Source organism: Manis javanica, chromosome 7 (genome assembly GCF_040802235.1).
Source record: "Manis javanica isolate MJ-LG chromosome 7, MJ_LKY, whole genome shotgun sequence".
NCBI lineage: Eukaryota > Metazoa > Chordata > Mammalia > Pholidota > Manidae > Manis > Manis javanica.
In genome coordinates, this window is record NC_133162.1 from 64,300,167 (window position 1) to 64,315,388 (window position 15,222).

Below are 15,222 nucleotides of genomic sequence, written 5' to 3' on the forward strand. Positions count from 1 at the left end.
GCTAAAATGAAAAAAAATGGAGAAATTTTTGTTAACAAAGGAGCTGAAACATCAGACTGAATGTTCATGGGGCTAATATTTTTTAAAACAGAACATTCATTCTAGGCAGAGTCCTAGGGCTTTCATCCCATCGCATATTCTTCTGCATCTGGGGCTCGGACACTGGGATCAAGCACAGCAGGATCCCTCCTTGCCATTTATCTATCTGTATTCGATACTTTATATAGAGGTGAGGAGCTTCCTGGAGTATGTGAACTGGTTCCTGGCTTCCCATCTCTAATCCCACCACTCACTATTTCAAAATTTAAATAAAAAAAAAAGCCTTAGGTCTTATTGCAGGAAAATGGAACAGAGTCCTTGAAGAGAAATTCATCATTAAAAGGAAAGTCTTCACCATTGAAAAGAACTTATCACCTGTCCTCATTCAGGTTCTTACATCATTAAGAAGGTGCTTAATATTTTTATAGCTCTGAAAACAACAGATAACATCAACACAGTTTGTCGTACTTCCCAGTTGATCAAAAATTATTTTATATTGCAAATATCTTGAACTTGCCCTTCCTTCCCAATGAATTGTAACTTTATGAAGTATTTGACACAAAGTGTACTAGTCATTTCAAATTTTTCCTTCCCTAAGAGGAAAGATGGAGAATTTCTCTTATCCAAGTATATTGGTATGTGATGCCATGATGATTCTTTAATCTGAAGATTTGAGCCAACGATCCTGAATATTGCATGAATGATGAAGTCAATGACTTAAGCTGAAGCTTTTGATGACATACGCTCTCACCTGTCCAGGTAGATATCCTTTGTTCTTCTCTTGCTCAAAAAGGTAAGATGCATAGCCCATATTGTCACTATTTACAAGGTGGTTGCTGTTGTTCATGCTGACTGGGTGGATGGCAAACCAGCTGTAAAAGAGCAAGAAGCGTTGAGTAAAAAAAAAAAAAAAAAAGAGTAAAAAGCCCTGAGAAACAGAGAGCTGAGATCAAACGTGACTGGGAGCTTACATTTAATCCAGGAAGAAAAAAGTTTTTTTAATAATAGGCATTCCACAGGTAGGTTCTTTCACTGTTAATAAGCTTAACTTACTAATAATATACTCAAGAAGTCTGTTCATTTACTTAAACAAACAAAACTTAATTTTTAGGAATATTTCATCATTGTCATCTTCATCATAAGTTTTTAACAAGACTGGCCAGTTACCAGATAATAGATCTAAAGAATTGTATATAGACATAGACATTGTCTTTCAAGACAGGCACACACATAATTATTCAGATCAATCTTATCCAACTCAGAAGACATTTACTGAGAGTCTGCTATGTGCCAAGCATTAAACAGATTGCAGTTTACCCTCAGAATCTTGCAGAAGACAAAGATGTGAACAAATGGCTTTACTACAGGGTAACAAATGTTATAAAGAAATAGGCATTAAGTGTTTGGGGAGCACAGAGGACTAGCAACTAACTCTTAAGGGCATCCTTGGGAGAGAAAACAGCAGAGTAAATGCATGGAGGTGTGAAAGACGAAGCTATGCATAATTCAGTATATCCTTATGCATAGTAATACCTTGTTTAAGTGTAGAACTGTATAGTTTACAAACTAATTTCACATCTGTTGCCTTATTTGAACATCACAACAACCCTGAGAGAAAAGTTGTTATTACCTCCATTCTGCAAGGTGTCTCAGAAAAGCAAACTGGTGACCCACTTGTCATAGAGGATCAAGACCAAAGTTTGGATCTTGTGATACCTTAACGAGTCGCCTTTCTGGCATCAAACCTCCATACAGGTGATGAAGACATTTACAGAATGGAAGGCTATAAAGTAGATCAACTAGAATACCCAAGAAAAGAGAGATGTCAGTTCATAAAGTTTCAGTTTCAAGATTTTTAAAAAAGTTTTGTTGATTTAACTCTTGAAACTTCCTAAACATTTCAGCTTATGTTCCTACTTGAATACTGTAGTGCACAAAACATTTACTTAATAACTAGAGATGTTTGGGGAATTCAAGGTGGTCATCATTCAAGATTCAGTTCTCATTGCCCAACCAATGGATGTGTAGGTTGGAGGCCATCCAGAACCATGCCCATGGGGGTTGGGTAGGCACAATAAATGAGTTAACTGGTTGGTGCAATAGAGACTAGTGTGGACTGTGGAGAGTTAGAGGCATTTGCACAATCTAAAGACTGCATCCTCTGCTGTGCTACAGCCAAATGTGGCCTCATGTGAGTATAAGCTAGGTTGGCCAGATCTTCCACAAATCCATGTTTTCATGAAATAGTTTCTGATTTAAAAATTCTTAAATAAATAATGGCAAGGAAAAAAGGAGGGAGCTGTTACAAATTAAAAGACTTAACATACCTACCCAACAAATACAGTGTGTGGACTATGCTTGGATTTGTATTCAAAGAAAACAGCTGTAAAAAGACTTTATTGATATAATCAGGAAAAACTGAACACAGAGTTTTAGACCACATAAGAAATTATTTTTAATTTTGTGGGTTGTGATAATGGATTGTAATTAAATTTTAAGTTTTTATATGGTAGAGATACATACCGAAATATTTAGAAATGAAATCATATGCTATCTGGTATCTGCTTTTAAATATTATAGCAAAACAAACAAAAAAGGGAAGGAGAGTTTGTGAAACAGAATGGCAGAGTATTGCTAATTATTTAAGCTGGATAATATTTACATGGAGATACATTAGACTAGTCACTCTAAATTGTTACATATTTGAGAATTTCCACGATAGTTTTTTTTTTAATGCTGACTTTCACTTTGAACTTTTTAGAAGAGTGTTAGGCTAGATCACCAGTTTGCAAGCTGAATTCAACCCCCACAGTGCATATTGGCCACCATGCAAAGGTAGAGTTTAGTCTGAAGGTAGTTCTAAGGTCATATAGAAGTTATTTGCAAGGTGCCCATAATTTTAAAAACCCTTATGTTACTTTCTTTTTTGTAGTTTGCCTCTTTCTCCTCAGATGCCAAGGAGAAATTCTAGTCAATTAGTGTTTGCTGGTTAATTGGAGGCTTTTTGTAGTTTTATCCCATTTAGTTTGGAAGGAAAATGGGATGGTGGCCATAATTCTGTAGCTTTCTGGCCCAAATATCAATGTGACGGCACTGAGGTCAGTCAGTGTCAGACAGACTGCAGCCTCTGCAGTGTGATCAGAGGAACCCAGTAGGACAGTTCTGTCACCACCGACTGTCATGTAGAGAACTGAGTAGGTAAAGGATGTTGTTTACAGTTCTCATTGCCCAACGAATGGATGTGTAGGTCTTTATTCTCACAAGAACCCTCTGAGTGGGATGCTATTATTATCCTCATAATAGGAAACAAAGTCTCAGAATGATAAAGTAAACTGACCACGGTTACACAGTTCTAAGTCAAGAAGCAGGGCTATGAATCCAGGTTTGCCAGACCAGAAAGCCCAAGTTCTTACCTGCTATGGGATACTGGCTCTGTCCCTTTTGATCACTCACTTGCTCATTCAATACATATTTTTTACTTTGACTCTGTGCCAGGCTTTAGGGACAGAAATGAATGAGGTGTCATCTTGACCTTGAGAAATGCTTCAAAGAAGATGTGACATTTGAGCTGCGTCTTAAGAGATAAGTAGGAAGTGGTAAGGAGATCAGTGGAGAAAAGTCTCCCACAGCAAAGGACAGAGCTGGGAAGGGGTGAAGTGTGTTCAGAAAATGAATAGCAGGGAGTGCAGAGCACAGTGGATAAGGGCAAGGAGAGATGGTGGTTGTTCCAGCCAATCAATCAACAACGATTTACTAGCAGCCCAGTGTGTGGCTGGCATTGTATTAAACTCCAAGGAACACAGACAGAATCAGATGTGTTCTCTACCATCAAGGATTCATGATAACATCTGTGGAGAAAGCAAATGCTAAGAACTCTGGTCTACTAATTAGACTACAAACTTGAATTCTTATTTATGTCATTTATTTATTTTCATTATTTTAGGCCTTAGAAAATGAATTGAACTTTTCTTCCACAAAACTGAAAAAAAAGTATTACAAAAAATTTAAAAGAGGACAAAAAAGAAATAAAAGTTTAAAAAAGTGGATAAAGAAGTACCAAAAAAAAGCTACTTGAATTTCAGAATAATAGATGCTTCATTTTTCTGCCTCTACCTTTTGAAGTATGTGCTATTAAAATATCAGCTTGTCCAAAGACCCCACCAAAAAAGAAAATTACAGACCAATATCCCTGATGAACATAGATGCAAAAACACTCAACAAAATATTAGCAAACTGAATTCAAAAATACATCAAAAGAATCATACACCATGACCAAGTGAGATTCATCTTAGGGATGCAAGGATGGTACAACATTCGAAAATCCATCCACATCATCCACCACATCAACAAAAAGAAGGACAAAAACCACATGATCATCTCCATAGATGCTGAAAAAGCATTTGACAAAATTCAACATCCATTCATGATAAAAACTCTCAACAAAATGGGTATAGAGGGCAAGTACCACAATATGATAAAGGCCATATATGATAAACCCACAGCTAACATCATACTGAACAGCGAGAGGCTGAAAGCTTTTCCTCTAATATCGGGAACAAGACAGGGATGCCCACTCTCCCCACTGTTATTTAACATAGTACTGGAGATCCTAGCCATGGCAATTAGACAAAACAAAGAAATACAAGGAATCCAGATAGGTAAAGAAGTCAAACTGTCACAATTTGCAGATGACATGATATTGTACATAAAAAACCCTAAAGACCCCACTCCAAAACTACTAGAAATAATATCTAAATTCAGCAAAGTTGCAGGATACAAAATTAATACACAGAAATCTGTGGCTTTCCTATACACTAACAATGAACTAGCAGAAAGAGAAATCAGGAAAACAATTCCATTCACAATTGCATCAAAAAAAATAAAATACCTAGGAATAAACCTAACAAAGGAACTGAAAAACCTATACCCTGAAAACTACAAGATACTCTTAAGAGAAATTAAAGAGGACACTAACAAATGGAAACTCATTCCATGTTCTTGGCTAGGAAGAATTAATATTGTCAAAATGGTCATCCTGCCCAAAGCAATCTACAGATTCAATGCGATCCCTATCAAAATACCAACAGCATTCTTCAAGGAACTGGAACAAATAGTTCTAAAATTCATATGGAACCACCAAAGACTCCGAATACCCAAAGCAATCCTGAGGAGGAAGAATAAAGTGGGAGGGATCTCGCTCCTCAACTTTAAGCTCTACTACAAAGCCACAGTAATCAAGACAATTTGGTACTGGCACAAGAACACAGCCACAGACCAGTGGAACAAAATAGAGACTCCAGACATTAACCCAAACATATATGTTCAATTAGTACATGATAAAGGAGACATGGACATACAATGGGGAAATAACAGCCTCTTCAACAGCTTGTGTTGGCAGCTACATGTAAGAGAATGAAACTGGATCATTGTCTAACCCCATACACAAAAGTAAATTCTAAATGGATCAAAGACCTGAATATAAGTCATGAAGCCATAAAACTCAGAAAAAAACATAGGCCAAAATCTCTTGGACATAAATATGAGTGACTTCTTCATGAACATATCTCCCTGGGCAAGGGAAACAAAAGCAAAAATGAACAAGTGGGACTATATCAAGTTGAAAAGCTTCTGTAAAGCAAAGGACACACCAATAAAACAAAAAGGCATCCTACAGTATGGGAGAATATATTCATAAACAACAGATCCGATAACGGGTTGACATCCAAAATATATAAAGAGCTCACGCATCTCAACAAAAAAAAAGCAAATAATCCAATTAAAAAATGGGCAGAGGAGTTGAACAGACAGTTCTCCAAAGAAGAAATTCAGATGGCCAACAGACACATGAAAACATGCTCCACATCGCTAGTTATCAGAGAAATGCAAATTAAAACCACAATGAGATATCACCTCACACAAGTAAGGATGGCCACCATCCAAAAGACAAACAAAAACAAATGTTGGCGAGGTTGTGGAGAAAGAGGAACCCTCCCACACTGCTGGTGGGAATGTAAATTAGTTCAACCATTGTGGAAAGCAGTATGGAGGTTCCTCAAAAAGCTCAAAATAGAAATACCATTTGACACAGAAATTCCACTTCTAGGAGTTTACCCTAAGAATACAGCAGCCCAGTTTGAAAAAGACAGATGCACCCCTATGTTTATTGCAGCACTATTTACAATAGCCAAGAAATGAAAACAACCTAAGTGTCCATCAGTAGATGAATGGATAAAGAAGATGTGGTACATATACACAATGGAATATTACTCAGCCATAAGAAAAAAACAGATCCTACCATTTGCAACAACATGGATGGACCTGGCTCAGTGAAATAGGCCAGGCAGAGAAAGACAAGTACTAAATGATTTCACTCATATGTGGAGTGTAAGAACAAAGGAAAAACTGAAGGAACAAAACAGCAGCAGAATCACAGAACCCAAGAATGGACTAACAGTTACCAAAGGGAAAGAGACTGGGGAGAATGGGAGGGTAGGGAGGGATAATGGGGGTGGGGAAGAAAGGGGGCATTACGATTAGCATGTATAATGTAGGGGGAGGCTCGGGGAGGGCTGTGCAACACAGAGAAGACAAGTAGTGATTCTACAGCATCTTACTACGCTGATGGACAGTGACTGCAATGGGGGTTGTGGGGGTACTTGGTGAAAGGGAGAACCTAGGTAACATAATGTTCCTCATGTAATTGTAGGTTAATGATACCAAAAAATATATATATGTCAGCTTGTTACAGCAAGGTTCTATGGCAATAGATAGATATTAATAAAGATATATAGAAAGGTGGTCATTTTCATTTAAGAAGGCTGCCCTCACATTTTATCTGGTCAAAAAATATTCATCAAAGCAAAGTTCAAAAGACAGGAAGAAAAGTGTAGGTTGTTTCAAAAGAAGTTAGAATATAGACATCAAAGGATGAATGTGTCCCTGTTGATAAACATTTTTAAATGACCATGTCATCATTAGAGCAGGGCTTTACTTGAGTCAGCATGATACAATCAACATTCTCAGGAAAGTCAAGAGATTTGGTATCTTATCCTAGTTTGTAGGGAGCTTAATTCAATTTTCTTTCAAATTTCTGTATCTGTTTCTTAAGACTGAAAAATAATAGATGTGAACCATGCTTTGTGAGTCAATTAGCAGCAAGTTAATGTAGATGGTATAATTACACTCTCCTCCTATGTAACTGAAGCATTTTCTAAGGCCTCTTTCAACTCAGACATCATATACTTCCTACTCTGAAACAGAAAAGAAAAGCCAAATGTAAAATTGAGCTTCTTAAATATGCCAAAACAACAACAAACCCATCCCAGGTTCCATTTTCTCGGACCTGGGGCACCATGTCCAGCATGCAAGTTACGCACTGTACAAAGGTGACTGGAAAAGAGGGTACATAGAGGTGAAATCCGGCCTCCGCTCAGCTCACTGAGTTAAGCCCCTCAGTCAGCCCCGAGAAGGGAGCACCTGTGTGTGCTGCACACCAAGGTCCTATGTGCTAGCTGTTACCTCTCCAGCCTAAATATCCATCAGTAGGGAAAGTGAATATTGTGCTTCCATTCAAAGGTAGTATTCATGAAAATGTGTAATAACATGAGAGCTCTTTGGGTAAACACAAATATATGAAGCTGTAGTGGGTTGAATAGTATCCCCCAAAATTCATGTCCACCAGAACCTCAGAATGTGACCTTATTTGGAAATAGAGTCTTTAGGGATGTAAACAGGGTAACAAACAAGTAAAATCACATTGGTTTAGGCTGTTCTTCAATCCAATAACTGGTATCCTTGAAACAAGAGAAAAGGAACAGAGAGATACCCAGAGACATAGAGAAGGAGGCAATGTAAGGACGGAGGTAGATCTCAGAGTGATATGTCTGCAAGTCAAGGGTGGCTCACAATCACCAGAAGCTAGGAGAGAAGCATGGAAGAGATTTTCCCGCAGAGCCTCCAGAAGGCATCAACCCTGCCAATACCTTGATTTTGGACTTCTGGCCTCTTGACCTGTGGGAGAATAAATGTCTGTTGTTTTAAGCCAGCCAGTCTACAGTAGTGTATCAAACACAGAGGTCATCTGGTGGAGTGGCTAAGAGCACTAGCTCTGGAGTCAGATGGAAGTCATCTAATCTATTTGAACCTCAGTATCATACTCACAACATAATAGTAATATCTACCTGATAACATCTGGCAATTGAAAGAACAAATATATCTGAAGTACTTAGCATAAAGCCCGGTCTATGTTAAGAATGGAATGGACCATCATGGTGATGATGATGGTGATGAGATGAAAAAGGGAAAAGAGAAATAAAGTTCTGAGAGTGAGTGTGTTATGTGTATATTTCATAGCATTAATACAGTTTTAAGCTATATGGTGCATGTGTATATGTATTCAACTTATGTGTATGCAACCCATTGACTGTGGACATGAAATAATTAAAGGAAGAAACTCTGCCTTCCAGGCAGCACTTACAAAAAAACTATAGGTCACCTATTTCCCAGTCCCACTAGCAGGATGTGCATGTGAATAGCTCTAGCCAATAACGTGTGTGCAGAAAGACCACCCAATTTTTATTAGACTCTGCCTGAGTGGGAAAAGGCACATTTAAAATCTCTAATGTGTTGAGCCACTGGAACTTCACGATCTGTGTGTTGTGGCACCTGGCATGAATTACCCCGTTTAGCACATGTCTTTTCAACCTCCTTTACAGTCCTCTTCACCCCACCCCACTACAAACTGTTTGGGGAAGGAGAGGAAAGGGTGTTTTATTGTGTTATACTGGATAGGTTACTGGGCCTAGAATTTTACCCAAAGACGACCTGAATTTTAAACAAGCACAAGCAATGAATACAGAACCAGACTGCTTGGACTGAAAACAGACAATGAGCTGTGACCAGAGGAGGCCCTCTGACGTTGCCGGTAAACTTGGGAGCCAGCATCCAGAAGAATGTTACTACCATCTCTGCTTCAGAGAAGAGATGTACATTCTCAGCTCCTCCGTTTATTATCTTCAGAAGTCCCGGGTAAAAAAGCCCCTCTCAATAATGTTAGTGGAGAGATATTATTTGAGTGGGTTCTTTTAAGCTAATGCAATCAAAATTCTTGCATCCTAAATGACATGATTAAGTGATCAACAAAAGCAAATGGCCAATAAGAGTGTTGTTTTTAATTCAGCTTAATTCACTGGGAACTTCAGAAATTGAGAGAAAATAAAAGTGATTTGGCTCTTCAGGGTCTATTACTTAGCAGCAATTGTAAAGCATGATGATGCCAAGATTGGCAAGAGCACAAGAAACAACACTCCACTCATGCTTGGGTAGCAGGACAGAAATGAGAAAAACCTTTCCAGAGGGTCATCTGGCAGTTTGTGAGAAAAGCTTTAATATGAAGCATTCCTCCTTGGCTCAACAATCCCACTTCTAGTAACTTAGCTTAGGGAAATATTTGCCAAATATACAAAATATCTGTTCAAGAATGCTTATCACAGTGTACTTCATGATGAAAGAAACTATAAAACAAATATCAAATGATTGCTGATTCACTGAGTACATTATCATACATGTAATGGAATACTATACAGCAATTTTTAAATGGTGATTTAAAAAATACTAAATAGCACTGAAAGATATTCATAAGGTGTTTCTAAATGAAAGAAAAAGTCACCAAGTGGTATATACAAGTCTTCTTTTTTTTAAATTAAAAAATGTAAATATGATAATGAAAATATCTAAAAGGCTTTGTAACAAAAATGTGAATAAAATTTATTGAGTCCCAGGTTTACCAGATGAGTTTTAGTTTTCTTTTTGTTCATTATTGAAATTTGAGAAAATATATGGACAGAAGAATAAGCTTTTAAAACACCAAGAGTGTAGAACCACACCAAGAGTTAACTCTAATGTAATGTAATATATGGACTTTGGGTGATAAGACTGCATCAGTGCAGGTTCATCAGTTGTCACATACATACCACTGTGATCCCAGACGCTGAAAATGGGGGAGGCTGGGCATATGTTGGGGCAGAGAGCATATAGTAAATCACTGATATTCTGCAATTTTTCTGGGAACCTAAAACTGCTCTAAAAAATAAAGTCTATTTAAAAAAAACTTATCCCAGCCCTAAACACAGTGTCACTTCTGTCATCTTCTCTTGATCAAAGCTGTCCCAGGACTGGCCAAGTTTCAAGGGCTGGAGAAATCATCTCCCCCTCTTGATGGGGACTGACAAGATCACTTTGCATAAAATATGTGGGATAAGAATTATTGTTGCTGCCATCTTTGGAAATTATAATCTTTCATTTTTAAAGAGCTTTAAAATCTCTATCAATCCTAAGATAGAGGAAGAAAAAGCATTGAAAAAATGAGGCAAATAGCACAAAGTGAAAAGATACAGAAATTCCAGGTAGGGAATAATCACAATTCCTAAAATTAGACTAAACTCACTCATTAAAAGAGACACTGCTAAAATATATGAACAGATAAAAGTTGAAAGAAAATGATAGAAAAATATACATGGGCAAATTCCAACCTACATTAACTATATTAGCAAAAGGATATAGGTTTTGAGACAAAAAAAATCATTATTGGATATAGAGTCACTACAAAAAAAAAAAATCCCACCTGATAGTCTCAGTACATGGAAATAACATTGCTAATATTTTTCACAGTATTTTAAAGTTTCTCATGCCTGGAGTAAGTGAAGCTGAGCAAGCAGTCACCTTGACAGAATGGCCTTGTAGTCACACTTATTTCATATATGTTCCACACAGGGAAATGAACTAGAGGAAATGTATCTGAATATTAACCACAGCTGACTTTGGAAAGGGTAACTTTGAGTTAATTTTTCTTTCTTTCTTTCTACTTTCCTATATTCTTTGAATTTTCTATGGTAGGTACATATTATTTCTATACTGAAAAAAAACTTGGAAAAAATAATAGCCTTCTAAATCTCGTAGGATTAAAGAACTTTCCAGAAATCCAACAGTCAAGTAAGTTCAATGTCTTCTGCCAGTTGTGATAATTGGCTTTTATGGCTTTGGTTTCTAAAATTGGGACAATTTAAATTAACAAGCATGATTTATCTCTGTTATCCATCAACTACCATCCTCCTTGTCATCAAAAAGCCCTTATTAAGCACCTTAACCTCACACAGGGATGGACCAGACATACGACGGAGACTCACTGCACATCTGAGGCCTACACTCCATGGGAACAACGTGGACAAGCTGATAGAGAAGCTGTAGCAAGAAGGCAGCACAAGGTTATGTAAGTAGATACATATGCCAAAATTCATTGAGCTGCACACTAAGATTTGTGCATTTTACTGTATGTGCCTCAATAAAAATTTTAAAAATTAAACATAAAACAAAAGAAAACAAAAAAAGAGTAGCATCAAATTTCACAATGACATAGATGAGGTAGAACAGGGAAGAGAAATTCAGGATGTGGGAATAGAGAGCAGAGCTTCACACACCAGTTTATGCTAATGGGGAGGTGTTTATAAGGACAAAGATGGGATGAGACTGAGAAAAGAGAAGAATGGTTAGTGAAGACAGACACTGAGTTTTCTGCATTTGCTATCTGAATGGGGTTAATTAGACAGAGGGATGATGTAGAGGGTAGAATAAAGAGACATAGAGAATAGATTATCAGACATTGTAATTCAAGACCTCATCATCATAGATGGTAAAGACAATTTAAACACATACACCACAAATGAATTCTGTAAGCCATTATCTTTCATGTAAATTTTTAATTTCAAAAATTGGACTGCTCTGAGTGTATATACAAACTATTCAAATAGCTTGAACAAATCATTGTTCTTGTTTTTTAAAATGCCTTGAAAGAACCCTCTTACATAAGTACCTTCTGTAAAAACAAAAGAATTTGCGATATATATAGAAGGCAATAGAAGGATCATTCAGAAACCTGCTCAGACCTTCCTTACACTTCTGACAAATATGAACTGTGCTGTGTCAACTCCTAGAGAATGACAAGGTGAGAAAAAAAGATCCATGCCACTTCTGCAAAGAAAGAAGAGAACTTAGCAGAAGCAGAAAGACAGGAGAAGGGAAGAGAAGTGAGACAGCTTACCCTGTTGCACCACGCTTGAAGAAGTGAGCCAGCCTCCCCAGCTGCCACTCTCAGGGCCACCTGCCCTCTGCAACTGTGTAAGAAGTTACAGTCTAGAGCCCTATCCACTAGAGCTGCCATTCAGACTGTCTACCCATCTCCATGACTTTCCTTTTGGTGCAAACGTTTGAAACGTCTGTTTTGTTTTCTCCTTTCATAGTTTTTTCATACATATGGTGTCTTCATACACATTAGAATCTCTCTCAAGACTCAGTGTTGTCTTTTCCATGGATGACAGACTCCTTCTGTAAGGTACTTTCCAGAGTCGCCCAAAGTGAAATTTGTGAATGCTACACATCTTACATTTTGATTCATAATTCAGAATATCCCAAACATGTTCTCTACATTTGGAGAAAAATCATTTAGTATTTCTGCAAAGGGGAGTGTCAGGCAAAAAGACAGAAGTATTTTCCTTACATAGATAAATCAACAGAAGCAAATGCTGGCCTGAATCAAAAGAAGCAAATGCTGGCCTACAACTGAAGAGGACTTAATGATTTGTGGAATAGTTTCATGCACATAATTCTATTTTCTTCCTCAAGTCACCACTCTTCCTAACCGTTTGAGAGCTCCAGTTACCAACCCTATCTTAAAATATTAATAGTTTTCCAATTCCCTTGGTATGAAAACCAAAGTCTTGATCATGGCATCAAATTTCTACTTCAAACTTTAACTCACAACACCCTGACCCACTGTCCTCTGCACTCCAGCCACACAGACCTTCTATTAGCTCCTCAAATGAGCCACTGGACTTTTGCACATGCTTCTCTATCAATGCTAAGTGTTCTTTTCCACACACACACCCCTATTTGGCCAGACAATTCTTACCCTTTCTTTGGTTTTTAGTTCTGTCACTTCCTCAGGGATGCCTTCCCCAATCTCTCTGACCAGGTCAAATCCCTTTAAGAGAACTGTACATACCTTATAAATATGTATGTATTTGTATCATAACCCAATTATAATTATACATGTATTTGTATGACTGTTGAATACCTTTTGTCTCCATCAGTAAATTGTAAATTCTATAATGACAACAACTACATCTATTTTTGCTCATCAGTTATCTAGAGTACTGTCTCAATTCATGACACATATAATCCACAATATTTAATAAATGAATGAGTTAATAATAATCTCTGTGCGGAGAGATGAGGTTACATCTACATTTGAGGAATGTGCAAAGTGAGTCTCAGAGAGCTGAAGGGATTTGCTCAAGGAGCACAGGCACAGGTATTTATTCTAAGATATTTCATTGCTGATTTCATAGCCAGAAGAATTTCATCCTTCCAAGGACTGGGAAGTCATGCATGGCACATAGTAGGTGGCCAGTGCAGACTTACTGAATGAAGAAATGAAAACAAAAGTGATAGGGGGAAGGAATAAATTATGAGCTTCAATATGGTTTTCACTGTGAAGAGAATAATCTTGCCTGTGACATTAGGCAGCTCACATAATCTTTCTGGGCCTCAGCTGAAGTTTGAACTAGATAATCTCCATGCTCCATAAATCAGAAATTCTGTACTTGCAAACAACTCATACCTAGGGATTCTGTGTAACAGCGGGCACTTACATATGGTGGCTGAGTTACTTAGCAGCCCAGATTTGGCTTTATGGTTTGGATCATTTTTAATGTACTCAAAGAGCAATTATCACTATGCAACAAGAAGCAACTGCAGGATCAATTACATCAAGGGGAACATATGGCAGCTATAGAAACAATAAAAAATTATCACAGGGTGTTAAGCACAGCAGATGGAAAAGAGTTGTTATAACCTTGACAATTGACCCTAGTACTTCTAGATATGTGTCTATAAATATAGTTACATGCAAGGAAGCAGAGAATACCTGCCAAAAATGATAGCATTTTTTAGTTTTCTGTTGGCATTGTTAAATGATTCAGAAGCTAGTTAAAGGAATCATGGATGGTCTCAGTCAATCAGCCTAAAGTTAAGTACAACCTATAAGGGTAAAGCCACTTTCTTCCCCCAACAAATCTGAGATTCTGTCTAGTCACTGATGTCTGCTATTACCTTGACCATCTCCTAACTGAATTCTCCACAGAAGTGTTCCACAATCCAGAGCCAGCTTACCTTTTCAGATTCCTCTCTCACTTGTTCCTGACCTAGCCCAGACTCTGACCTCAAAACTCATTGCTTTCTCGTGAGTCCAAGAGAAATCCCATGGCTCCCCAAGTCCAGTTCAAATGTCATTTTCTCTTTGAAGTCTTCCACAATGCACCCACATACAACCCAGTACTACCTCTTCCAAATTCCCACAGCATTTATTTATGCTCAGGTGATAGCACTGATGGCCATCTGATTTACATTATGATATGTGTCTGTCTGTCTGTCCTGACCCAATCACCCCACAAGCCTTCAAGACCCTTGAAGATAGGAACCATGCCTTATACATCATAACATACCCCAAGCACAGAATTGCATTTCTGACATTTAGAAAGTCTATTAAGTTAGATGTTAGATGGCAATTAATCAATAGACAAATTAATTATAATGGAAGAAGGAGTCCTAGTACATCAACCCATATAAAAAAAGTTTATTTAATCAGGGAGTTTTAAAGTGAGGGACCTCACTTTAAACTCAAAAAAAGTAACTCCAGTGCTAAGAATTTCAAGCACTCTGATATGCGAATAACAGAGTTTTTAGAAGTAGAATATTATTCTGCTTCTTAAATTCTTTGTTATGTCAGGCACAGATTAGAGATTTATGCACATTATCTCATTTAATCTTTAAACAACCCTATGAGGTATTGTTATTCCTATTTCAAATGGAATAGTTGAGGTATATGTAGATAAGTTACTTTTCCCAGGCCACAGGGTTAGTAAGTAGCATGGCTGGGATTGAACCCAAGTCCTAAAACTTACACCTAAACCCTAAACCCTGAACTCCTCACCATCATGCTGTTCTCCAGGGCCAGTTCTGCTACCTGAACGGTGAGTGAGTTAGAGTCTGTCATGTTTTTCTTTGCATCTTACTACTTTTAATTTGCTGTTAATTTGACTCACATAGAAGAAAAAAAAAGCTTTTACTTAG

General features: G+C 37.5%; 1 protein-coding gene across 27 annotated transcripts in view; it reads right to left on the minus strand.

Annotated features, from left to right (window-relative positions):
* The window catches only part of LOC108396673 (putative neutral ceramidase C), a 100,478-nt gene that overhangs the window by 40,606 nt on the left and 44,650 nt on the right, over positions 1-15,222 (minus strand). For 24 of the 27 annotated variants that reach the window (XM_073241063.1, XM_073241062.1, XM_073241060.1 and 21 more), the window contains one exon: positions 791-911. In XM_073241063.1, coding sequence (XP_073097164.1) covers positions 791-911 — 121 coding nt within the window. Of the gene's footprint in view, positions 1-790; positions 912-1,669; positions 1,839-3,452; positions 3,983-8,021; positions 8,050-15,222 lie in introns of those variants that run through there. The other 3 variants (XM_073241066.1, XM_017659625.3, XM_017659626.3) reach the window with 2 other exon arrangements.